This window comes from Heloderma suspectum, chromosome W (genome assembly GCF_057233095.1).
Source record: "Heloderma suspectum isolate Gila_16-S chromosome W, 16-S_ref, whole genome shotgun sequence".
In the NCBI taxonomy this organism is placed as follows: Eukaryota; Metazoa; Chordata; class Lepidosauria; order Squamata; family Helodermatidae; genus Heloderma; species Heloderma suspectum.
The window spans coordinates 64,887,786-64,912,640 of record NC_139475.1 but is presented as its reverse complement, the minus strand read 5'-3'; the positions used below and the strand labels follow the sequence as shown (position 1 = coordinate 64,912,640).

The following is a 24,855-nucleotide window of genomic DNA, read 5'->3' as shown; positions in this document are numbered from 1 at the left end:
AAGTTAAGGTGCTACAGGAAACCCAATCGCAGGCATTCTCAACTCTATGACCATATTCGCCACTGAATGCACCTAAGGCTTCACAGAACCCCAAAAGATCATTTGTTGGGTGCTATATTCTCATAGCATTTCTACCGCAAATCCTGAATGGATTTTAGGCACTAGAATGATGAGGAAGCCCACATCTGTTTTAGACACTGGAGATGTAAGGTATACATTTAGGTGGTTGGGACATGCTGTGCGGAACCCCCTCATGATAAGCAACCCCGGATTGCAAGCTTGTTTAATTTTCACCTGGGGTCCCATTATTGTAACATCTTCCAGAAGTGAAGCAATGCCAGACTCTGAGACTGTCCACAAATGCCTTATGCCACAATGAACCTGTTAGCCTTGAAGGTGCCACGAGACGCTTCTTGTGTGTGTTGGTTGAAACATCTTCACCCCTGCTATTTTCGAGAGGGTTTTTATTCGTGAACTCCTCTGCGAGTCAGCACTGTTCTTTCTAAAAAAATGGGTAAGATAATGGAGTGCTAGTGTGATCGAAGGTCACACAGGTAAGACACTCCTTACTAAGGAGTTTCCTTAACAAGACAAATTATTACACCTCTCAAAATACGGGCACGCCACATTCTTAATTTGAGAAGCTCCATTAAGACAAAAGGGGTTTACATCCAAGCTGGAGGTGACAGTCCTTACCCACCCAACACTTTTCTGAGGGAAAAAGAGCCACAAATAAAGGTCTGCATCCTTTTCTGGCCCTCGTAATCAACACAATTGCATCTTCTACTCCAGTACAGCAAAATCCACTGCGTCCCTTAGTGCGATGCTCAGCTGAGAGAGGGAGAAAAGCACACACACACCCCACCAGCTGGGTGGTGCCTTTTCACTCCCACTTTTCCTAGAACAGGCTTGAATAGCAGCCAAACAGATTATTAGAACAGGCCATCATGGCCTTGGTTTTATTTTTAAGCTGTTCTCCAGAAGAACCACCATTCTAGGTCAAAATCATGGTACATTTAAGCCCAGCGTTGCACCTCCTACAACAGCCAAGCTCCTCCCCCACACCCCACTGATATTTCAGGGGGAAGTAAATAAGCAATTGAGGCAGGCTACAATCCATCAACCCCTTACAACTAAACGCTTGTGCTTTTTCATTTTCATTCTGAGGTTTAGCAACTCCCTGAAGCAGCCTTCCACCAACCTGCTGCCTTCCAGATGTTTAGGACTACAACCAACAGCATTCCTGACTATTGAGCTCCGAACTGAAGGGCTCCTGGTTAGGGAAAGGCTGCCCTCAAGAGAAAACCTGAACGCACCAACTTTCTGGGCAAGGTGATGGAACCTCTGTGAATGCCTTAATCCTTCTTTGGATTTGGTGGTTATGTTGCCAGCCTCTACAAAATCGCCAGAGCAATCAGTATGAAAACGACACCCACAACGCCTCTCTCTCCCGCCACCGAGTATTGCAATCTTTCAGAAGACACCACCTAGGCTCTTGTATTGGGGTAATAAACACTTCCTCCTGCCACATGGCTGTAGATTTCTACAGACCTTCTCCTTCACTTGTTTCCAGCGTTCCACCGTAAGCCAACAGTTGTTCATTGTCTGACGGATATTCAGCACCACATTCTGTGCTATATAAGTGACCACATGCAATTATGTCGGCTGCCCATCTGGGGCCGTTCAAGTTTTTGTGTGGCTCAAAATGTCTGGTTCTGAAATGCTAAACCAATGCTAAAGGAGGCATGAGAAAAGGAGATGACCACATGGGCATGAAAAATGTGACAAACGTCGCAGTGCAGGGGCAAGGAACCATCCAACAAACCGCAAATGCCTCTCTCTAGAATCCTGCAACTTTGGATTCCATACCAGAGGGCCATAAGAACATCAGAAGAGACGTGCTGGATCAGACCAAAGGCACACCTTATCCAGCATTCTGTTCCCATAGTGGCTAACCAGATGCCTCTGGGAAGCCCACAAGTAGGACACGAGTGCAACAGCACCCTCCCACTCATGTCCCCCAGCAACTGGTATACAGAGGTGTATGGCTTCCAAGACTGGAGGCAATATATAAGACTAAGCAGCCACTGATAGCCTTACCCTCCATGACTCTGTATGAACTGCCACATGCCCTCAGCCACAAAAATCAGAAAATTCAACCCCTTTCCTAGTACGCGTGTCAGTTGGGAGTTAGTTACTCCAAGCCAGAAATTACCTCCACGGACTTGGCTTAGCCCAGTCTGTCCCAACCTGGTGTCCTCCAGATGTTTGGGACTACAACTGCCAAGGTTCCTGCCCATTGGCCATGGTGGCTGGGGCTGATGGGAGTTGAAGTTGGCTTAGCATGTATATTTAGCATTGGCTAATAGGGCAGACACTCCAGGAACCTAGGAAGCTAGCAGAACGTTGGTCCACCTAGTTCTCTAGGGTTTCAGCCTGGGGTCTTCTTCCCAACTCCTATCTGGAGATGCCAGGGATTGAACCTGGGACCTTTTGCATGCTAAGCACTTGCTCTACCACTGAGCTGGGACCCTTGCAAGCTCACCACAAGATCTGGCCCATCTAATGGGTCTACAAATGCAGCAATTGGTGAGGGAAAGCACACAGAGTGACCTTTAGAGACATCACCTGATCCTGGTGGGAAAATGCACTGCCTACATTTTCGGCTAGCGACCCAAAAAACCCCAAACACACATGAGCTGGGATTCTCAAGTTGGCAGGTTCATGCAGAGGAAGTCAACTGAAGACAACAGCATGCCAGTTCTCATGATCTCGTGCTTCCAGAGGTCTAGTACATTAAGCAAAAAAACAAAACATAAAAACGCAGTCCATTTAAAAGCCTCTCTTTTCAATGAGAGAATTCTCAAAAGGCTCCAGAGAGTGCCCTGGCTCTGTGGGCCCCAACAGGCCTCAGCAACCACTCTGCAATTCAGCCCCACAGGTTCAGCACAGGCGGTGGAGACACAAACATGAAGAAAATGGAAGGGTGGAGATTGGGGCAGTATTAACAATCAGTCTTTAAGCAACAGCCTCCTCCCACTCTCAGCCTCTGTGCCAAAGAAATGCAGGGAGGGGGAGACCGAGCCAGTACAAATTTGCATGCTCCCCATCCTCGCTCTCCCTGCCAGTGTTGCTGTTAAATCCACCAAGTGGGCAACTCGCACCTTCTTTCCCAACCTCCAGCTCTTCAGGGCTTCCTACGAAACAGGACCCCACCCAACTCCCCCTCCCTCTCGAGCACTGAGAGGCAGACAAGACCAAGCACATCTCTGCCCGATCCACCTCCGCCGCCATCACTCACCTGCCCCTTCCCAAATCTGCTTCTGCCTTTCAGGATATAAGGCCCCGTTTCCTCTGCTCAGTTTCTCCCACCACCCTCTCCCCTCGCTGTGGCCTTCTGGATATTGTTGGACTATAGCTCCCATCATCCCTGACCATGCTGGCTGGGGCTGCTGGGAGTTAGAGCCCAAACCCATCTGGAAGGCCACAAGCACCACCACCCTTGCTGTTTCCCAGGCTTTTATGCTGTTTCCCCCCCACCCCTTCTAAAAGGCTGCAATGCCTCTCCTTAAGGTGTAGATCCTGTTAGTCAAGAGCTTTAAGCTAAAATAAGCTGGGTTGGGGGGGGGTTGGGTTGGGGGGGGGTTGGCCTCACCCCATTTGCCTTCAGAGCCACCCACCACTGGAATGCAGCCCCCAAGAGCTTCTCTAAAATGGAATTTGGCCCTCAAGCTAAAAGAGGTTCTGCACCCCTAGTTTAAATAATTGACCTACCTATTCTGGCCAGCAGCTCAGGTTTCTACTCTGATGGTAAGAACAGGGATTGCCATTTAGCATGTAGTTGCCCTTCAAGACCCCACATGTAACTGATTCAAGGAGGTGAGGGGGCATCTAACTGGGCATCCAGGTGGCTGCCAGCATACTCCTGCACTCTTGCAAAGCTGACATGCCACCAGCTCTACACCCAATGAAGAGCTGCCCTATGGGGCACTTTTATACTGCCACCAAATGGTAACGCAGCCCCTGGTTCCCATTTCAACTGGCAGTAGCTCTCCACATTCCCCAAAAAGAGGTGTTTGCCAACTGACATGGGGAAATCAAAAACGTAGGACTTCTTGCAAATCAAGGAACATTTAGTCCAGGCCTGGAAATAAGTTACTGGTCCATCCACCAACCTGTACTACAATATGGGATTTCTGGTACAGCAAAAACCACCTACTCCTGATTTAGAGCAGTTCCCTTCTGCATAGGCAGGATTATTACCTCACCACAAGGAAACAGCAAGTGGCTATTTACATGCCCAACATAGTCCAACCCAAGGCTATGTATTCATGTCTTCCATCCAGGCCAGCGTCTAGAGTGGTCCCAGCCTCAGATACTAACCAATTTAAATGGCTTCCTCCATTCACTAAATAAAGAAGCCTTCCAGAGGTTGTTCGACTACAATTCCCCTGTGCCAGCTAGAGCTCATGGAAGTTACAGTCCAACATCTGGTATATCAGACGTTCTCTATCCCAGGTTTAGTGCCTCTGTTCCTTTAAAAAAAATCCCACAAGCAGCTAGTTTCACCCCATCCTGCTTTCCTCCCCATAATTTGGGACCAGTCTGCCCTTTAATCCCCACTCCCCTTTATACCAACTGCTTCCTTGGACCCATTATAACCCAGGAGTCACAGGCTAGGGTGGGGGGTGAGAAAGACCCCTGCCTGAACCCCTGGAGAGCCATGGCCAGTCAAAACAGACAATATTAAGCTAGATGAGCCAGTCATAAGGCAGCTTCCTATGTTCCTATTTTAATCAGCCTTTTATTCAGAACCATGAGGACTGGAATCTTACTTATTCTTAAGGGGAAGCCCATAGCTCAGTGGCAGACCACCTCCTTCACATGCAGAAGGTCCCAGGTTTAATTCCTGGGAACTCCGAAACTCTGGACAACTGCTGCCAGTTAGAGTAAACAGCACTGATCTAGAGAGGACAGTGATCCGACTGTATATAAGGCAATTCTCTATGTTCCCTGTGACCCCTTTATGAGCCAATTCACCACCTTCCCTACTTCTCTTTACCCCTGGCACATCTCTGCCCAACCCAGCCCCCTCTTCTACCACCCCAATGACATTCCATGTATACAATGCTTTAAGCGTGTTAAAAGCCCTTCCCATTTTCTCATGCATCCTTCCAACAGTCCTGTAAGGTAGGCCAGCATTATCATCATCTTATTCATATGGCATACAGGGAGACTGAAAACAGCTTGCTTGAGGTCAACCTAATGAGCTTATAGCAAGTTCTGAACTGGGGCCTTCCCAGTGCGCAGCTACACAGGCTAAGAATACCAGCATTACAGCACGTGCAAAGGGCTTTGTAGACATTCCTTCTCCCAGCAATCCCGACAACTGCTCTGTAAGGTAGCCCAGTCTCTGTATTGGGGAGGGTGAAGTAGAGGCTGAGAGAAGACAATCAACTGAGAGAGACAAGATTCAGACTATTATTATTATTATTATTATTATTATTTATTTCATTTCTATACCACCCAATAGCTGAAGCTATCAGGGCGGTTCACAAAAATTAAAACCAAACAGCACACAATAAAACTATTTAAAATATATAGAACATTAAAACCACCATATAACAATACAACCACAATAAACCCTAGCAGCAGTGCAGGAGTTTAAAATACAGATTTAAAACAGCAAAGCTAAAAGACTAGGAAGCTAAAATGCTAAAATGCCTGCGAGAATAAAAAGGTCTTCACCTGGCGCCAAAAGAAATACAAAGTAGGTGCCAGGCGAACCTCACTAGGGAGCTCATTCCAGAGCCGGGGTGCCACAGCAGAAAAAGCCCTTCTCCTAGTAGCCACCCACCTCACTTCCTTTGGCAGGGGCTCACGGAGCAGGGCCGCTGACGATGATCTTAAGGTCTGGGCAGGCACACATGGGAGGAGGCGATCCTTCAGGTAACCTGGCCCCAAGCCGTTAAGGGCTTTGAATGTTAACACCAGCACTTTGAATCAGGACCGGAAATGGACTGGCAGCCAGTGCAGCGGGAAAAGTACTAGCGTAATATGAGCTTGCAGACCAGACCCTGTGAACAGTCTTGCTTCCCTATTTTGGACCAGCTGAAGTTTCCGGACCATTTTCAAAGGCAGCCCCACGTATAACGCATTGCACTAATCCAGACGAGAAGTTATCAGAGCATGGATAACTGTAGCTAGGCTATCTCTGTCCAGATAAGGGCGTAGTTGGTATACCAGCCTAAGCTGATAAAAAGTGCTCCGTGCCACTGAGTTCACCTGTGCCTCAAGCGACAGTTCTGGGTCCAAGAGCACCCCCAAACTACGAACCTGATCCTTTAGGGGGAGTGCAACCCCCTCCAGAACAGGTCGAACATCGCCTAGCCGGGCAGACGAACGACCCACTAACAGTACCTCCGTCTTGTCTGGATTGAGTTTGTTTATTGGCCCTCACCCAGTCCATTACCATGCCCAGGCACTGATTCAGAACAGCCACTGCCTCACCTGGTTTTGATGAGAAAGAGGGGTAGAGCTAGGTGTCATCCGCATATTGATAGCACCGCAGCCCACACCTCCGGGTAACCTCCCCCAGCGGTTTCATGGAGATGTTGAACAGCATGGGGGATAAAATAGAGCCCTGTGGAACCCCATGGCACAATTGCCATGGCACAGAGCAATAATCCCCCAGCACCACCTTCTGGAGTCAGCCATCCAAGTAGGAGCGGAGCCACTGTAGTGCAGTGCCTCCAACTCCCAACCCAGACAACCTATCCAGAAGGATACCATGATCGATGGTATCGAAAGCCGCTGAGAGGTCCAGGAGAATCAACAGGGTCGCACTCCCCCTGTCCCTCTCCCGGCAGAGGTCATCCCACAGGGCGACCAATGCAGTTTCCGTTCCAAAACCAGGCCTGAAGCCCGATTGAAATGAATCTAGATAATCCGTTTCATTCAACAGTGCCTGGAGCTGTCCTACAACCACCCGCTCCAGCACCTTGCCCAAGAAGGGGATGTGTTGGCCACTGGCCTATAATTGCTAACGTCCTGCGGGTCCAGGTCAGGCTTTTCCAGGAGTGGTCTAATTACTGCCTCTTTTAAAGCGGCCGGCACCACTCCCTCTCTCGGGGAGGAATTTACAACCTCCTGGACCCAGCCAGACATCCCCTCCTCGTTTGGTGTAATAAGCCATGAAGGGCAAGGGTCGAGCACACAAGTGGTTGACCAGACTTGGCCAAGCACCTTGTCCGCATCCTCGGGCCTCAATAACTGAAACTCATCCAATCAAACTGGACCAGACGGTGCTCTGAACGCCTCTACCAATGGAACTGCATTAATGGTGGTGTCCAATTCACCACGAATCTGAGCAACTTTATCCTCAAAGTGCCGTGCAAACTTGTCACAGTGTGCTACCGAGGGTTCCACCGTCTCTCTCCCTGGCCCAGAATGTAACAGGCCGCGAACCACTCGGAAAAGCTCCGCTGGACGACACTGAGAAGGTGCAATGCTGGTGGAAAAGAACTGTCTCTTTGCCACCCTCACCGCCACAGAGTAGGCTTGATAGTGGGCTCTTACCTGTGTTCGGTCAGACTCAGCACGAGTTTTCCTCCACCTGCATTCTAGCCGTCTCCCCTCTTGCTTCATTGCCCTCAGCTCAGGTGTATACCAAGGAGCTGGCCGGGCTCTGCGCAGAGGGAGAGGGCGCTTAGGCGCAATCGTGTCAACTGCCCGAGTCATCTCTGCATTCCACAGAGCGACCTGGGCTTCGACAGGAGCACCAGCCATACCAGCAGGAAAATCCCCCAGAGCCCTCTGGAATCCATCGGAATCCATTAGCCTCCGGGGGCAGACCATTTTAATAGGTCCCCCACCCTTGCAGAGGGGGAAGGCTGCCAGGAGTCTAAACCTCAGCAGGAAGTGATCTGACCATGACAAAGGGACAGATGTTAATTCCTCCACTTTCAGATCACCATCCTCCTGCCCAGTCGAGAAAACCAGATCCAGCGTGTGTCCTTTTATATGCATTGGGCCGATGACATGTTGGGACAGCCCCATGGTTGTCATGGCGGCCATGAAGTCCTGAGCCGCCCCGGATACAGCGGCCTCGGCATGGAAGTTGAGATCCCCCAGGACCATCATCCTGGGGGTCCTCAACACCAAGTCCGAGACCATCTCCGTCAGCTCAGGCAGGGAGTCTGATGGGCAGCGGGGTGGGCGGTACACCAACAGAATCCCTAATCTGTCCCGGGTACCCAACACAAGGTACAAACACTCGAGATCTCTTACTTGTTACTACTACATATAGACATGTGCAAATGGGTCATCCAGAGTTACTAGCCATCAATACCAACCCACCAGGCTATGTTTAAAGTCATTTGCAGTTTTAAGAGGAGGAGGAGGAAGAGCCAACTTTCCTAAAAATCTATCAGCTGTCAGCGTTAAGCAGACTTACCTCAAAGGGGCCTGTTACCCTGTTTATGAACTTTATTTATTTGCAGGATGCACCCTGACTGCAAAAAGCAACTTTGAAAAGTTAAATACATTGCAAAGGACAGCATATTCTAATAAAAATACTTCCGATAAAATACCAGGACATGCAACACGCTATTCTCTTACTGCCTCACAAAACGTGTTCCTGATTTTGGAGACTTATTTTGGGGGGTGAGAGGCAGGGCACAGAGTCAGGCTTCAAAAGTTTGTGGGAGAAATGAGAAATTCGAACTCAAGACCTGCTGGGCTCACAGCTCAGCCTCTGAACTACTCTGCTGAGTACACTCAAATATTGTGTACTCCCCGCCCCCAACCCTTGATCTCAGGTTCTGCCTCCTCATCCTTCTCTCCCACCCACCCAAATTCAGACCTTACAACCCACGACTTTCTGACCCCCAAGTCAAGATTTGGCCCCCGAATACCAGAAGCCTCCCCACACATACAAAGCAGTCTCAGACAAGCCCCCCCCCCCATAGCTCCCCTCAATATGAACCCCCTCTCCAAATTCAGGTGCAACTCCCGCTCAATTGAAAATGAGTCAGTTTCCACACAGGAGGGCGAGAAGGGCCCCGGAGCCTCAAACTCGCCTTCCCTGCCGTTTAGAGCCCCCACTGGCGAGGCTGGGAGGAAAGGTAAAGCCAGGTTCAGCCCCGCCCGAGCCTTGCACTAGGCCTCACATCCCCGGACTTTCCTGGTTGCCGCGTGCGGGGACCCCGCCTCTCGCCCGGGGGAAAGACTGGCGCTGGCCCCGCTCGATCCCTTGGCCGCTTTCCCTTCCCCATCTCCACCCCGGTCCGCCATTGGCCAAGGCGGAGACCAGAGGGGAATAGACGCAGACGGACTCGCCACTGGCTGGCACGGCCGCCCATCAACACACCTCCTGCGGAAGGACAGGGCGGGCCTCGTTGCGGGGCACCTCGGGAGACGTAGTCCGGCCTCCATTACACTTGCAAGCCGAGGCACGGGGGAAGACTACAGCTCCCAGGAAGCCAAGCAACACCACCTCTACGCCCCCGCTCCTCGGGCTTGCAAGCTCTCTCCCTTAAAAAAAAAAAAAAACATTTCCTGCACCCACCCAAGCAAGCCTAAGTACAACGTGTGCACGCAGCACAGAAATAGGGGTTTTGGCAGGAAAGAGGAAGAGAGGAGGGGGTGCAAAGTTATTTCCCCTCCACTTCCTCGCAACCTCCAACCCCTTCCTTGCACCAGCCAAATGCAAAGGGGCATTAATTGCAAAAACCCCGAATAAGAATTCTTATTTTTGAGATTGCATTTCAAGGATCCAAATGTAGAACACCACACACACACGCTCCCGCCGCCTTTTTCCCTCCCCCACCCATCTCTTTCACCTTCACTCTCTTGCATCAGCCTCAAACACACAGTGAGACTCAGGAATTCAACGTCAAGTTCTCCCCAGCACAGGCGGCACGACCACCCAACCGCATTCCTTTTAGACACACACTCCTGTAAATATTATAGATCTATGCAACTACCAAAGTAGGCTACTGACCAGGGATACCTAACAATGAATAAAACTAGGATTAAATCATCAGGCTCGCATTAATAGTAATCAGGAAGTCACAGAAACTGTTTGGAAAATAAGAAACAATGAGAGCGACAGAAAAGGACTCCCCCCCTTTTTTTTACTCTCTTTAAAGGGGGGTCAGATCGCGCGGTCAGCACCCCCCACCCCAAATAAAGAGCAGCCAGCCCTAATCCTGTGACCTTACTTTGTTGGTCCTGATGGTGCGGGGGCCAGGAGGAGGAAGGGGCGCTTGGAGTCAGTGCCTGAGCAGCTCTACTAGTCCTCCTTTTTTTCTCTCTCGCTCTGCTGTTCCTGCCCCTACTGTAACAGTAGATCCAAAGCCCCGTATGATGCCGTGAACTCCCTTCCTGGTTCCTCTCGGGTTAAAAAAAAAAAAGGTCCCTCCCTTCTCTTAAAGGTGCAGCCGCCACGCCGGGGGACCCTGCTGGGGCCAAGTGAAATCGACAGAGGGCTGCCCGGTGAAATTGGCATGGGGCTGCAAACAGGCTGGGCAGCTCCCTGTTTGCAAAAGAAGGAGGGGGGAGCAAGCATGCAACCAAAAAAGAAGAGGAGGTGGAGGGAAGCGGGGCAGAGAGCATTCAAGGCAACCTCCTGCCCCGTTCGCTTGCTTTCTGCTGCCACGTCTCACCCTCGCTCGCCTTGGCTCCCTTTTCGCCTCTGTGCCAAGGGCACACGCGCTTGAGTGAGGGAGGCTTATCTTGCACGGGGCAGCCTCCCCCTCCTCTCTTTCGCCCAGCCCAACCCCACCCAGGCAAGAAGGGACCCTGCTGCTGCTCCCACAGCCCGGCCCTCCCCACAAAGCCATGGCTGCAGTCATAGAATCATAGAAAAATAGGGTTGGAAGGGGCCTATAAGACCATCGAGTCCAACTCCCATGTTATCTAACCCAGTACACGCAGATCAGCACAGCGCTGTTCCTGGTGGTGGTTTGCAGCCCGGGGGGGGGGGGAGAGAGAGCAAGGTCACACGCGCACACAGACACAAATAAAATCGAAAGTCAGACACATGCTCAGGAGACAGAAAAAGAGGGACAGGAAACAGGTGGTTTGTTTGGAGAAGCCAAGCTTAGGCAGGGTAGAAAGCAAAATGTTTCTTCTTTTTCTTGCTTTGCAGTTATGAAAAGTTGTAAAACAGCATCACAACACCCTGGCCCGCCAGAAGGGGATTCAGACAGCCCTCAGTTCTGCAGTTTCCTCAAACTTAATATTGTGTTAACTGCTTGTGTGTATTTGTGTACGCACACACAGAGATTTATCCATTCTTCTTTTTAAACACTGTTTTGTATTAAGTATATTGTGGTGTCACAAACTATGTTTTATTAAAACGGCTATCACTTATATTATTTCTTTAATTTATAGACTCTTGCCTTTCCACCAAATGGTGTTCAAGACAGCCAACAGAAATAAAAAAATACAATGAAACAGCAACAGAACATAGGGTTTAAAAATAATAATTTTTAAAAGACAGGGAAAACAAATCCAGCCAATTTAAACCTACCCTATAAGATAGGTCTTTAACAACAAAAACACATGCATATGGGCTTGCTCGGGTGATCTGCCTGTAGTAAAAATGCAACCTAAAAGCCATTGTATGTGTCTTAAGCAGCACATAGTATTGTAAGAGCTGCGGATGCCTGGAATGAGCAGACAGTAACCCTAAGATAAGGTTGCTAAGCAAACCGCTGGCAACCAATCAAAGTGACACGCTGGCTGAGGAATGCAAGCTAAGTGATAAAACTGTGGCGCGGGGGTTGCCGGGGGTCGACTCTGCTTTGAGCGTGAGCTCCTTTGTCGAACTGTTTGCAAACAGTAAAATCGAGTTGGACCCAGCCTGAAGTTGACTCTCCTCTTTGGGGCAAATTGGACTAGCCTCCAGGGGGCGAAACTAGCGTTTTGTGCAACAATTTGGCGAGTCGGCAGGAGTCCCTTGGACCACCCTGGGGTCAAACGACAGAACCGGCGAAGGTGCCTGTGGGGCGCGCCGGACCGCCTTTGAGGTCTGCCACGGCTCCAGAGAACGGGGGTCGGGACACCCAGGAGGTTAAAGGCGTGGACTCCATTGATTGAGTCAACCAGGCTGAACGGGTCTGAAGAGATGGCACTAGGGTGCTGGGCGGAGTAAGTACTTGATTTCCCTTCTGTCTTTCTGTTTGAGTTGCCTTCGGAGCGTCGGAGGTTTGTCAGACTCCGTGTATGGTTTCAAACAGAGGTAGGCACAATGGGGGCGGGTAGCTCCCGTTTAGAGGGCTCTGCCACTCCCTTGGGATGCATGCTAAAGAACTTTAGCCAAGTCAAGCGTCTGAGGTTTGTCAGACTCCGTGTACTAAGATGTCGAAAGGCAAGCTGGTTACACTCTGTCAATTGGAATGGCCAGCATTTGGAATTAGTTGGCCAGACATAGGATCCTTTGGTGTAAATCTTGTAAATGCTGTATATAAAAATGTGGTGAATAATGGGCAATGGGATCAATTCGCCTATATTGAAGGTTGGTTGAATTGGTGCGGAAAGAATCCCCCTTAGTTACAGAAGTGTAAATGTGCAAATGTGTTACTGCCAAAGGACCGCAGGGGCAAGAGACCCCGGGTGGTGTCTGAATCAAGTAGTAAGAGATAAATTTGCCTCAGGGAAGGTGAGATTATCAGCATTTGGATGAGTGCCAACCAAAATCCACTGAAGGCGAGAAAAGGTTGAATATAAAGTTCAAAATTGTAAAGTCATGATGGTATGCTCCGAGGTGAAGCCCAAGGCCCCTGTTCTCCCTGATTCAAGCCCCACGGAAGGAGCTTGAAGACTGGGAGACCCTGCCCAAGGTGCCCTGAGCTCCCCCCGGTCTGATTCGGTCTGTTAGGTTGGGAGGAGAGGTTGTTGGGGGAGGGAGGGAGGGGGCCCTCCAGAGACAGTTTGTCTGCCACCGTATCCACGTTTGTTAGAAGAAGCAAAAGCAGTTGAAAAAGTTGCAACTTCTGAAGAAAGAGATTTGTTTGACGACTTAAAGACTGTGGCAAAATCAAGAAACAAAGACAGAGCAAGTTCTTAAAATATCAGGGTCTGTGTGAGCTTCTCTCTGTCAGCCTGCTCAGAGCAGAGCCAAGGGGGACTTGCCTAACCCCCCTTCGCCGCGGCTGGTTTAGCCTTAGCAAGCAGAGAGGCTGGAGGTGTCTGTGAGGACCTGACAAAAGAGTGAGATTTGCAAAAAAACAAGAAAAGCATCACAGCTGGAAAGCTGAGCAGCACTGCTCTGTTCTTACCTGTGGAGGAATCTAGAAGAGGTGTAAGGTTACACCTTCCCCATTCGAACTGATGAAGAGACACAGAGCTTTTGTTAAGAACATCCCTTCTTTATGGCCCAAAGCCTTCTTTGTTAGAGGCACTCTGCACATGGACTGGAACTTTGGACAGTTAAAGACTTGCCGTAAAAAGTACTGTGAGGCTTGTCATAGCCTTAAACTCCCGTTGTTGTAGAGTGTGTGTTTGTTTGTGATCAGCTCAGTGTACAGTTTGATTTGTGATTTCAACACTCAGATAAAAAGCTGCATTTGACTGAAAGAACTGGGTATATTTAGCCTTGAGAAGAGAAGACTGAGAGGAGATCTGATAGCACTCTTCAAGTACTTGAAAGGTTGTCCCAGAGAGGAAGGCCAGGATCTCTTCTCGATCATCCCATACTGCAGGACACGGAATAATGGGCTCAAGTGACAGGAAGCTGGATTCCGGCTGAACATCAGGAGAAACGTCCTAACTGTTAGAGCAATACGACAATGGAACCAATTCCCTAGGGAGGCAGTGGGCTCTCCCACCCTGGAGGCATTCAAGACGAGGCTGGACAGCCATCTGTCAGGGATGCTCTGATTTAGATTCCTGCACTGGGCAAGGGGTTGGACCTGATGGCCTTGTAAGCCCCTTCCAACCCTACTATTCTATGATTCTATGATTTCCAAGGCTTTGATTTCATTTACCCTAATGAAGCATACAGATACAAATTTCTAGAGATTCATAGACCACAAAGGAAACAGCCTTCAAAAAGTTCAAAGAGAAACTACGAAAGTTAGTTTCCCTTTAAAAAGGGGGGCAGCAAATTCTCTTAACTTAAGAGGTGAGAGAGAGAGAGTCCCCCACTCTCCCGTGATACTTCTAAGCCCAGCTGTGTTTCTGAAGCCTAGGAAAGTTCCTGCCCCATGTGTTCCAGCTCTTTCTCAAAATCTGAACTGTTCTGACGTTCCATTTGCTCAGAGGCAAACCTGACACTCTGCCAAAACTCATGCAGTGTGGAGTTGCCGATGCAAAAATGGTGGCTTGGAACTCTTTCCACATATGAGAACGCCCTTCCCTTGATTTTGATGGGCCCTGACCATGCAGTCAGAGGAGCAGTATAATGGGTAGATCTGCTCCACCATGCCCTACTATACAAAACAAATGTTTTCCAGTCATGGTGTTAGATTTTAATGATATGAAAAAGGTATAAAAGAAGGCAGAAGAAAGTAGCAGACAAAAAGGCTTAAAAAAGAAAGAAAGCTTATCCCAAATGTGTGTCGTTGAGATTAGTAAGAAGGTCTAAGCAAGCGAGTCTCTGTCGAAGCAATGGCAAACAGCCTAACTTGCAGAGAAGACAAAGAGTTAAAACTGGTGCATGGCACAGAGAGTTTGAAACATGCTCTGCAGAACAGGCAAGCCAAAAGATAAGTGTGCCTGTTACAAGAGGGAGGCTATAGTAGCCGTAAAAAGGGGCAAAGCCCCCGTATGAAGCTCTAACAAAAATATTACCCACTAGAAGTGGACAATTAAAATAAAAAAGGCTTTTCTTAAATTGAAGCAAGCCTTAATATCACCACCTGCTTTAGCCTTATCAGACCCCAGATCATGAAGTTTTTAGAGCTATGGTGCACATGAGAGTGTTGCACAAAACGCTAGTTTCGCCCCCTGGAGGCTAGTCCAATTTGCCCCAAAGAGGAGAGTCAACTTCAGGCTGGGTCCAACTTGATTTTATTGTTTGCAAACAGTTCGACAAAGGAGCTCACGCTCAAAACAGAGTCGACCCTGGGCAACCTCCGCGCCACAGTTTTATCACTTAGCTTGCATTCCTCAGCCAGCCTGTCACTTTGATTGGTTGCCAGCGGTTTGCTTGGCAACCTTCTCTTAGGGTTACTGTCTGCTCATTCCAGGCATCCGCAGCTCTTACAATACTACGCCTGCTTAAGGCACATACAATGGCTTTTAGGTTACATTTTTACTACAATTCCCCCCTCAAAAGGCTTTTCTCAAATTTATACTCTCTTTGGTCCCGCGGTGGACTATGCACTTAAAGGCGCAAACTATTATCGCTGTGGCATTGACGGTTTTCTCTAAACAGCAAGTGAGGCCTGGGACGCCTTTGTTCTAGCTACTAGAATGTTGACAACAAAAACACAGTTTTTTTGAACTTTTGGAACTCAGTTTTGTTCCGTTCATCAGGAACCCTTGAAACGAGAGCACCCTCTTTCTGTAGAGCTACTTGAGTCCTTTCAGGGGTTCATTATTCCAACGGTGACCTTCAGGTGGGTCAGCTTCCAGTGTGACCCTCTCTGGTGCAGGTGATGCCTTTATTCAGTGTGATGAATCCACTTCTTTTCTTTGGCGACTTTCATAGCAATGGGAGTGGTAAGTAGGATCTGAAACAGACCCTTCTGCTTCTTGGTAGGTGGTTCATCTTTCTAGGACTGGATTAGCACCCAATCGCTGGGATTGAGATTATGCACTGGAGCATCTAAAGGCCAGGATTGGTGCGGTGTCGCAAACCTGTGAAAACAAAACAGACTGCAAGGCAGTAACATAACCTTGAATCTTAAAACTTTTACTTTTAAATTCACATTTAAGCTATCAGCCATAGGTAATATCCGAGGTGGGCACTTATGGAACGTTTAAAAGGTGTCAATTTAATCCTTCCCTTGGGGGTGCACCGTACTCGAGTCAAGGTGATTGGCAAGGCCTGTGGCCTTTCAACTTAATCTTTAAACAAATTCTAGTGAGCATTGTCTTTAAGGTGCGGTCAATTGCTTTTATCATTACTAGCAGGTACCAATAGCCATGAGTCTGGGACAACTCTGAAAAGTCAATTTGAAATCTCTGAAAAGGATAGTAAGCGCATGGGCGACTTCTCATTTGAGCTGGGGGCTCAAACATCTTTGAATCATTTTTGAGGCACAAAGGGCAGTCAGCCACTGTTCTCAGGTCTTGGTCTAACCTGAAGGAGGTGCTATCTGCCTCGGGCGCACTCAAAATCGGGGTGTTAAAGGGGGATGATCCCTTTATTAACTAACCATAATTTTTGAACTTCTCAATGAGCAGCTTCAAGCCTGCACAGGTGGCTTTCTTCAGAGGATACTGCCTCACGCACACAGGGCTCTTCCTTTTTAAAGAAGATTTTAACTGGTGTCATGCATTTGCTCGGGCAGGGGTTCTGTCTGCCCACACACATGGATTAACATTCTCTAAAATCTCAGTCCCTTTGGCCTCTGACACAATCTCGATTGCTTGAAGGGCCATTCGATAATTTGAGCCCTGCATTGCTGGCAGCTGTACTACAATCTGATTATCACGGAAGAAGATTTTAGCTTGCAGTTTTGTTAACAATACTGGGCCGCGGTGGCTTAGTGGTTAAGACGCTGAACTGCAGACTGGAAGGTTGGCAGGTCAGCAGTTCGAGACCCGAGTGCTGCGTGACGGAGTGAGCTCCCGTCTTCGGTCCCAGCTCCTGCCAACCTAGCAGTTCGAAAGCAAGAAATTGCGAGTAGATAAATAGGTACCGCTTCAGCGGGAAAGGTAACAGCGTTCCGTGCACCTCGGTGTTCAGTCATGCCGGCCACATGACCACGGAAGTGTCTTCGGACAGCGCTGGCTCTTCGGCTTAGAAACGGGGATGAGCACCGCACCCTAGAGTCGGACACGACTGGTTGGGGACACCTTTACCTTTTTACCTTTGTTAACAAGTCCCGCCCCAAGAGGGCAACCAGGTATGCGGATGAAACTACAAAGGCATGTTCCAGTATGTTATTTCCAGTCTTCGTGAGGAGGGGCTTACACATGGGCAATTTAGTTTGTTTTTTTTTTCCCTTTTAATTTCTTTTATAGTTACATGCTTTCCACTTTCTCTTGCCGGTGGGCTTCACAGGGATCATAGAAAATGTGGCTCCAGTATCTACTAGGGCTTTACAGTCCTCGCCACCAACCCTTACTTTTACTTTGGGATTCTCCCGAGCGTTTGTTCGTAGGGTGGTGGCCCTTCAGCTAGACTCCCCCCCACTGGAGGACCCTGCCAGCATTTGGCAGCCTTCAGGGTGAGCCTCTTTTCTCTTTTCTTTCAGCTCTGGACAATCTTTCTTCCAATGTCTCTTCTCTCGGCAATACGCACATTTATTGAGCCCCGGTTGGCCCTTTCCTTTTCTGCCCCCCCCCCCCCCTGGTCACTTCTGTGCTCTCAAGCTGCTGTTTATATTTCTGCCCATGGTGGCTGCCAGCATTGCCTTTTCCTTTTTCCAGGAATGGCACTTTTTTATGTGCTCTCATGTGCACCATAGCTCTAAAAACTTCATGATCTGGGGTCTGATAAGGCTAAAGCAGGCGGTGATATTAAGGCTTCCTTCAATTTAAGAAAAGCCTTTTTTATTTTAATTGTCCACTTCTAGTGGGTAATATTTTTGTTAAAGCTTCATACGGGGGCTTCACCCCTTTTTATGGCTACTATAGCCTCCCTCTTGTAACAGGCACACTTATCTTTTGGCTTGCCTGTTCTGCAAATCATGTTTCAAATTCTCTGTGCCATGCACCAGTTTTAACTCTTTGTTTTCTCTGCAAGTTAGGCTGTTTGCCATTGCTTCGACAGAGACTCGCTTGCTTAGACCTTCTTACTAATCTCAACGACACACATTTGGGATAAGCTTTCTTTCTTTTTTAAGCCTTTTTGTCTGCTACTTTCTTCTGCCTTCTTTTATACCTTTTTTGTATCATTAAAATCTAACACCATGACTGGAAAACATTTGTTTTGTATAGTAGGGCATGGTGGAGCAGATCTAACCATTATACTGCTCCTCTGACTGCATGGTCAGGGCCCATCAAAATCAAGGGAAGGGCGTTCTCATACATGCAAAGAGTTCCAAGCCACCATTTTTGCATCGGCAACTCCACACTGCATGAGTTTTGGCAGAGTGTCAGGTTTGCCTCTGAGCAAATGGAACGTCAGAACAGTTCAGATTTTGAGAAAGAGCTGGAACACATGGGGCAGGAACTTTCCTAGGCTTCAGAAACACAGCTGGGCTTAGAAGTATCACGGGAGAGTGGGGGACTCTCTCTCTCTCACCTCTTAAGTTAAGAGAATTTGCTGCCCCCCTTTTTAAAGGGAAACTAACTTTCGTAGTTTCTCTTTGAACTTTTTGAAGGCTGTTTCCTTTGTGGTCTATGAATCTCTAGAAATTTGTATCTGTATGCTTCATTAGGGTAAATGAAATCAAAGCCTTGGAAATCATAGAATCATAGAATAGTAGGGTTGGAAGGGGCTTACAAGGCCATCAGGTCCAACCCCTTGCCCAGTGCAGGAATCTAAATCAGAGCATCCCTGACAGATGGCTGTCCAGCCTCGTCTTGAATGCCTCCAGGGTGGGAGAGCCCACTGCCTCCCTAGGGAATTGGTTCCATTGTCGTATTGCTCTAACAGTTAGGACGTTTCTCCTGATGTTCAGCTGGAATCCAGCTTCCTGTCACTTGAGCCCATTATTCCGTGTCCTGCACTCTGGGATGATCGAGAAGAGATCCTGGCCTTCCTCTCTGGGACAACCTTTTAAGTACTTGAGGAGTGCTATCAGATCTCCCCTCAGTCTTCTCTTCTCAAGGCTAAATATACCCAGTTCTTTCAGTCAAATGCAGCTTTTTATCTGAGTGTTGAAATCACAAATCAAACTGTACACTGAGCTGATCACAAACAAACACACACTCTACAACAACGGGAGTTTAAGGCTATGACAAGCCTCACAGTACTTTTTACGGCAAGTCTTTAACTGTCCAAAGTTCCAGTCCATGTGCAGAGTGCCTCTAACAAAGAAGGCTTTGGGCCATAAAGAAGGGATGTTCTTAACAAAAGCTCTGTGTCTCTTCATCAGTTCGAATGGGGAAGGTGTAACCTTACACCTCTTCTAGATTCCTCCACAGGTAAGAACAGAGCAGTGCTGCTCAGCTTTCCAGCTGTGATGCTTTTCTTGTTTTTTTGCAAATCTCACTCTTTTGTCAGGTCTTCACAGACACCTTCCAGCCTCTCTGCTTGCTAAGGCTAAACCAGCCGCGGCGAAGGGGGGTTAGGCAAGTCCCCCTTGGCTCTGCTCTGAGCAGGCTGACAGAGATAAGCTCACACAGACCCTGATATTTTAAGAACTTGCTCTGTCTTTGTTTCTTGATTTTGCCACAGTCTTTAAGTCGTCAAACAAATCTCTTTCTTCAGAAGTTGCAACTTTTTCAACTGCTTTTGCTTCTTCTAACAAACGTGGATACGGTGGCAGACAAACTGTCTCTGGAGGGCCCCCTCCCTCCCTCCCCCAACAACCTCTCCTCCCAACCTAACAGACCGAATCAGACCGGGGGGAGCTCAGGGCACCTTGGGCAGGGTCTCCCAGTCTTCAAGCTCCTTCCGTGGGGCTTGAATCAGGGAGAACAGGGGCCTTGGGCTTCACCTCGGAGCGTACCATCATGACTTTACAATTTTGAACTTTATATTCAACCTTTTCTCACCTTCAGTGGATTTTGGTTGGCACTCATCCAAATGCTGATAATCTCACCTTCCCTGAGGCAAATTTATCTCTTACTACTTGATTCAGACACCACCCGGGGTCTCTTGCCCCTGCGGTCCTTTGGCAGTAACACATTTGCACATTTACACTTCTGTAACTAAGGGGGATTCTTTCCGCACCAATTCAACCAACCTTCAATATAGGCAAATTGATCCCATTGCCCATTATTCACCACATTTTTATATACAGCATTTACAAGATTTACACCAAAGGATCCTATGTCTGGCCAACTAATTCCAAATGCTGGCCATTCCAATTGACAGAGTGTAACCAGCTTGCCTTTCGACATCTTAGTACACGGAGTCTGACAAACCTCAGACGCTTGACTTGGCTAAAGTTCTTTAGCATGCATCCCAAGGGAGTGGCAGAGCCCTCTAAACGGGAGCTACCCGCCCCCATTGTGCCTACCTCTGTTTGAAACCATACACGGAGTCTGACAAACCTCCGACGCTCCGAAGGCAACTCAAACAGAAAGACAGAAGGGAAATCAAGTACTTACTCCGCCCAGCACCCTAGTGCCGTCTCTTCAGACCCGTTCAGCCTGGTTGACTCAATCAATGGAGTCCACGCCTTTAACCTCCTGGGTGTCCCGACCCCCGTTCTCTGGAGCCGTGGCAGACCTCAAAGGCGGTCCGGCGCGCCCCACAGGCACCTTCGCCGGTTCTGTCGTTTGACCCCAGGGTGGTCCAAGGGACTCCTGCCGACTCGCCAAATTGTTGCACAAAACGCTAGTTTCGCCCCCTGGAGGCTGGTCCAATCTGCCCCAAAGAGGAGAGTCAACTTCAGGCTGGGTCCAACTCGATTTTACTGATTGCAAACAGTTCGACAAAGGAGCTCACGCTCAAAGCAGAGTCGACCCTGGACAACCTCCGCGCTACAGTTTTATCACTTAGCTTGCATTCCTCAGCCAGCGTGTCACTTTTGATTGGTTGCCAGCGGTTTGCTTGGCAACCTTCTCTTAGGGTTACTGTCTGCTCATTCCAGGCATGCGCAGCTTTTACAGTACTACGTGCTGCTTAAGACACATACAATGGCTTTTAGGTTACATTTTTACTACAAGAGCACATGAAAAGAGTGCCATTCCTGGAAAAAGGAAAAGGCAATGCTGGCAGCCACCATGGGCGGAGATATAAACCACAGCTTGAGAGCACAGAAGCGACCGGGGGGGGGGAGAAAAGGAAAGGGCCGACCGGGGCTCAATAGATGTGCGTATTGCCGAGAGAAGAGACACTAAAAAAGATTTTCCAGAGTTGAAAGAGAAAAGAAACTCACCTTGAAGGCTGCCAAACGTGGGCAGGGTCCTCCAGAGTTGGGGGGGGGTCTAGCTGAAGGGCCACCACCCTATGAATAAACGCTCTGGAGAATCCCAAGGTAAAAGTAAGGGTTGGTGGCAGGGACTGTGAGGCCCTAGTAGATACCGGAGCCACATTTTCTATGATCCCTGTGAAGCCCCCTGGCGAGAGAAAGTGGAAAGCATGTAACTGTAAAAGGAATTAAAGAGAAAAAAAACTAAATTGCCCCTGTGTAAGCCCCTCCTCACGAAGACTGGAAATAACATACTGGAACATGCCTTTGTAGTTTCATCCGCATACCTGGTTGCCCTCTTGGGGCGGGACTTGTTAACAATACTGCAAGCTAAAATCTTCTTCCGTGATAATCAGATTGTAGTACAGCTGCCAGCAATGCAGGGCTCAAATTATCGAATGGCCCTTCAAGCAATCAAGATTGTGTCAGCGGCCAAAGGGACTGAGATTTTAGAGAATGTTGATCCATGTGTGTGGGCAGACAGAACCCCTGCCCGAGCAAATGCATAACACCAGTTAAAATCTTCTTTAAAAAGGGAGAGAGCCCTGTGTGCATGAGGCAGTATCCTGTGAAGAAAGCCACCTGTGCAGGCTTGAAGCCGCTCATTGAGAAGTTCAAAAATTATGGTTAGCTAATAAAGGGATCATCCCCCTTTAACACCCCGACCTGAGAGCAGTGGCTGACTGCCCTTTGTGCCTCAAAAATGATTCAAGAATGTTTGAGCCCCCATCTCAAATGCGAAGTCGCCCATGCGCTTACTATCCTTTTCAGAGATTTCAAATTGACTTTTCAGAATTGCCCCAGACTCATGGCTATTGGTACCTGCTAGTAATGATAAAACCAATTGACCGCACCTTAAAGACAATGCTCACTAGAATTTGTTTAAAGATTAAGTTGAAAGGCCACAGGCCTTGCCAATCACCTTGACTCGAGTACGGTGCACCCCCAAGGGAAGGATTAAATTGACACCTTTTAAACGTTCCATAAGTGCCCACCTCGGATATTACCTATGGCTGACAGCTTAAATGTGAATTTAAAAGTAAAAGTTTTAAGATTCAAGGTTATGTTACTGCTTTGCAGTCTGTTTTGTTTTCACAGGTTTGCGACACCGCACCAATCCTGGCCTTTAGATGCTCCAGTGCATAATCTCAATCCCAGCGATTGGGTGCTAATCCAGTCCTAGAAAGATGAACCACCTACCAAGAAGCAGAAGGGTCTGTTTCAGATCCTACTTACCACTCCCATTGCTATGGAAGTCGCCAAAGAAAAGAAGTGGATTCATCACACTGAATAAAGGCATCACCTGCACCAGAGAGGGTCACACTGGAAGCTGACCCACCTGAAGGTCACCGTTGGAATAATGAACCCCTGAAAGGACTCAAGTAGCTCTACAGAAAGAGGGTGCTCTCGTTTCAAGGGTTCCTGATGAACGGAACGAAACTGAGTTCCAAAAGTTCAAAAAAACTGTGTTTTTGTTGTCAACATTCTAGTAGCTAGAACAAAGGCGTCCCAGGCCTCACTTGCTGTTTAGAGAAAACCGTCAATGCCACAGCGATAATAGTTTGCGCCTTTAAGTGCGCAGTCCACCGCTGGACCAAAGAGAGTATAAATTTGAGAAAAGCCTTTTGAGGGGGGAATTGTAGTAAAAATGCAACCTAAAAGCCAGTGTATGTGTCTTAAGCAGCACATAGTATTGTAAGAGCTGCGGATGCCTGGAATGAGCAGACAGTAACCCTAAGAGAAGGTTGCCAAGCAAACCGCTGGCAACCAATCAAAGTGACAGGCTGGCTGAGGAATGCAAGCTGAGTGATAAAACTGCAGCGCCGGGGTTGCTGGGGGTCGACTCTGCTTTGAGCGTGAGCTCCTCTGTCGAACTGTTTGCAAACAATAAAATCGAGTTGGACCCAGCCTGAAGTTGACTCTCCTCTTTGGGGCAAATTGGACTAGCCTCCAGGGGGCAACACTAGCATTTTGTGCAACATGCCCCCCCTCCTAACCCGCTGGGGGCTACACTCGACCACTGATATTGCTGCTGCATTAGCTGCTGCTGTGGCAGCGAAAGGGGGAAAAAGCAGCAATTTTACACAAACAATTTTGCAAACAGAATCACTCTCACAGGAGAGCTTCTGGGAGTGTGATTCTACACTGTCCCTGTGTGCCTTTCTTCCTTGCAAAACTGCTGCCTTTTTGGCTGCCATGGCAGCAAATCCATCGGCTGCAGGGAAAGCACAAAAACAGCCATGGCAAGCTACATGCGTGCTGTGGGTTGCACCACCCCTATTCTAAAGGGTTTATGGCAGGGAATAGAACTACAGACTTGCAGATTTGTTACTCGGTCTGTTATTCTCCCAAGTAATCTCAAGAATTTGACTTGGACCACGCTCCTATAAAATGCAATTACTCTCGGTAGTAATTGCTAGTACAACTACTAATTAGCAGTTCGTATCACAGCTGTAGTAAGCCCATCCACTAATTAAGAGGGAATTCTATCGCCTACCTTTTAACTTCATGAAACTGAATAATAAATAACTGTGCAAAGTGAGGGGAGTATCCAGTGTTAGTCCTTCATAGAGTAGACTCATGGAAAGGAATAGGACTTAAATTCTGACTAACTTTAGTCCCATACCTGATGCTGCTGTTGCCTTGAATCTCAGAGGGCAGAGCTTGACAAGGAAGGGATGGTGCCTAGGAGGCTCAGGAGTGGACCCAAGGCAGAAAAAACTCTCAATCCAAACAGAACAACCTCATTCCCCCTGATCTGGTCACTCATCCTAGGATTTTAACTCCTTCCTCGTAGAGAGCTGAATGAGGAGACTAAACACCTAAAAATGCTTTTTACCCACTTAGGCTAGAGAAAGCTGACCTAGCCATACTGACGCATGCTTTCATTACCCAGGTTAGATTACTGCAATGCACTCTATGTGGAGCTGCCCTTGAAGACTGTTCAGAAATTACAACTAGTGTAGAACCCTGCAGCTAGACAGCTTGTAGGAGCCAGGTGTTTGGACCATATTATTTCTATTCTGGGTCATTTATATTGGCTGCCTGTTAGTTTCCAGGCTTAGTTCAAAGTGCTGGTTTTGGCCTTTAAAGCCCTAAATGGTTTGGGACCGGATTATTTGAAGGACTGCCTACACCTGTGTGAGCCTGCGGAAGCATCAAGATCAGCGTCAGATGCCCTACTCTCTCGTCTGCCACCAAGGGACAGGGCTTTTTCCATGGGGGTTCACACCTTTAGAACATTCTCCCTAGGGAGATACTGCTGGCTTAAAAAACTAAGAAAACCTGAAGACACATTTATGTCTGCATTTGGGACTTAAAAATCATAAGCTGCTGCTATTACTACTACTACCACCACCACCACCACCAACATTTCTGTACTGCCTAATAGCTGAAGCTCTCTGGGCAGTTTACAAAGATTTAAAAACATAAAAAATGCAATATGCAAAATTTAAAAACATAAAAAACATAGTATACACAAAGACAACATATATCTAAAAACAACTTTGAGCAATCAGCCAAATCCTAAAACAAATCCAGGGTCAATTAAAAATTAAATACTGGTGAGTGTGTCTATATTTAATTGCAATTTATGTTAATGTTTTTACATTATCAGCCACCTTGTGAGGACAGTGCAGCCTGGAAAGTGGGTTAAAAATAATAAAATGAAAGAAATTAAAAATTAAAAACAATAAAAATGAAAGTA

The 24,855-nt window shown here is 48.0% G+C and overlaps 2 protein-coding genes across 8 annotated transcripts in view; both read right to left on the bottom strand.

The window, feature by feature from the left end:
* Positions 1 to 11,618, bottom strand: part of LOC146334098 (zinc finger and BTB domain-containing protein 7A-like) — a 94,063-nt gene extending 82,445 nt beyond the window's left edge. For 3 of the 6 annotated variants that reach the window (XR_014786401.1, XR_014786400.1, XM_084824963.1), the window contains exon 1: positions 10,668 to 11,618. Coding sequence is in view for 1 of the 6 variants with exons in the window: in XM_084824963.1 (XP_084681089.1) it covers positions 10,668 to 10,856 (189 nt within the window). In the remaining 5 variants the exon portion in view is untranslated. Of the gene's footprint in view, positions 1 to 10,223; positions 10,418 to 10,667 lie in introns of those variants that run through there. The other 3 variants (XM_084824962.1, XM_084824967.1, XM_084824966.1) reach the window with 3 other exon arrangements.
* A 3,940-nt stretch (positions 11,619 to 15,558) lies between these two features.
* LOC146334097 (dual specificity mitogen-activated protein kinase kinase 2-like) overlaps positions 15,559 to 24,855 on the bottom strand; it is a 70,481-nt gene continuing 61,184 nt past the window's right edge. Inside the window, exon 12 of one of the 2 annotated variants that reach the window (XM_084824976.1) lies at positions 15,559 to 15,810. In XM_084824976.1, coding sequence (XP_084681102.1) covers positions 15,763 to 15,810 — 48 coding nt within the window. In that variant the 3' untranslated portion in view covers positions 15,559 to 15,762. Of the gene's footprint in view, positions 15,811 to 21,011; positions 21,298 to 24,855 lie in introns of those variants that run through there. The other variant, XM_084824977.1, reaches the window with a different exon arrangement.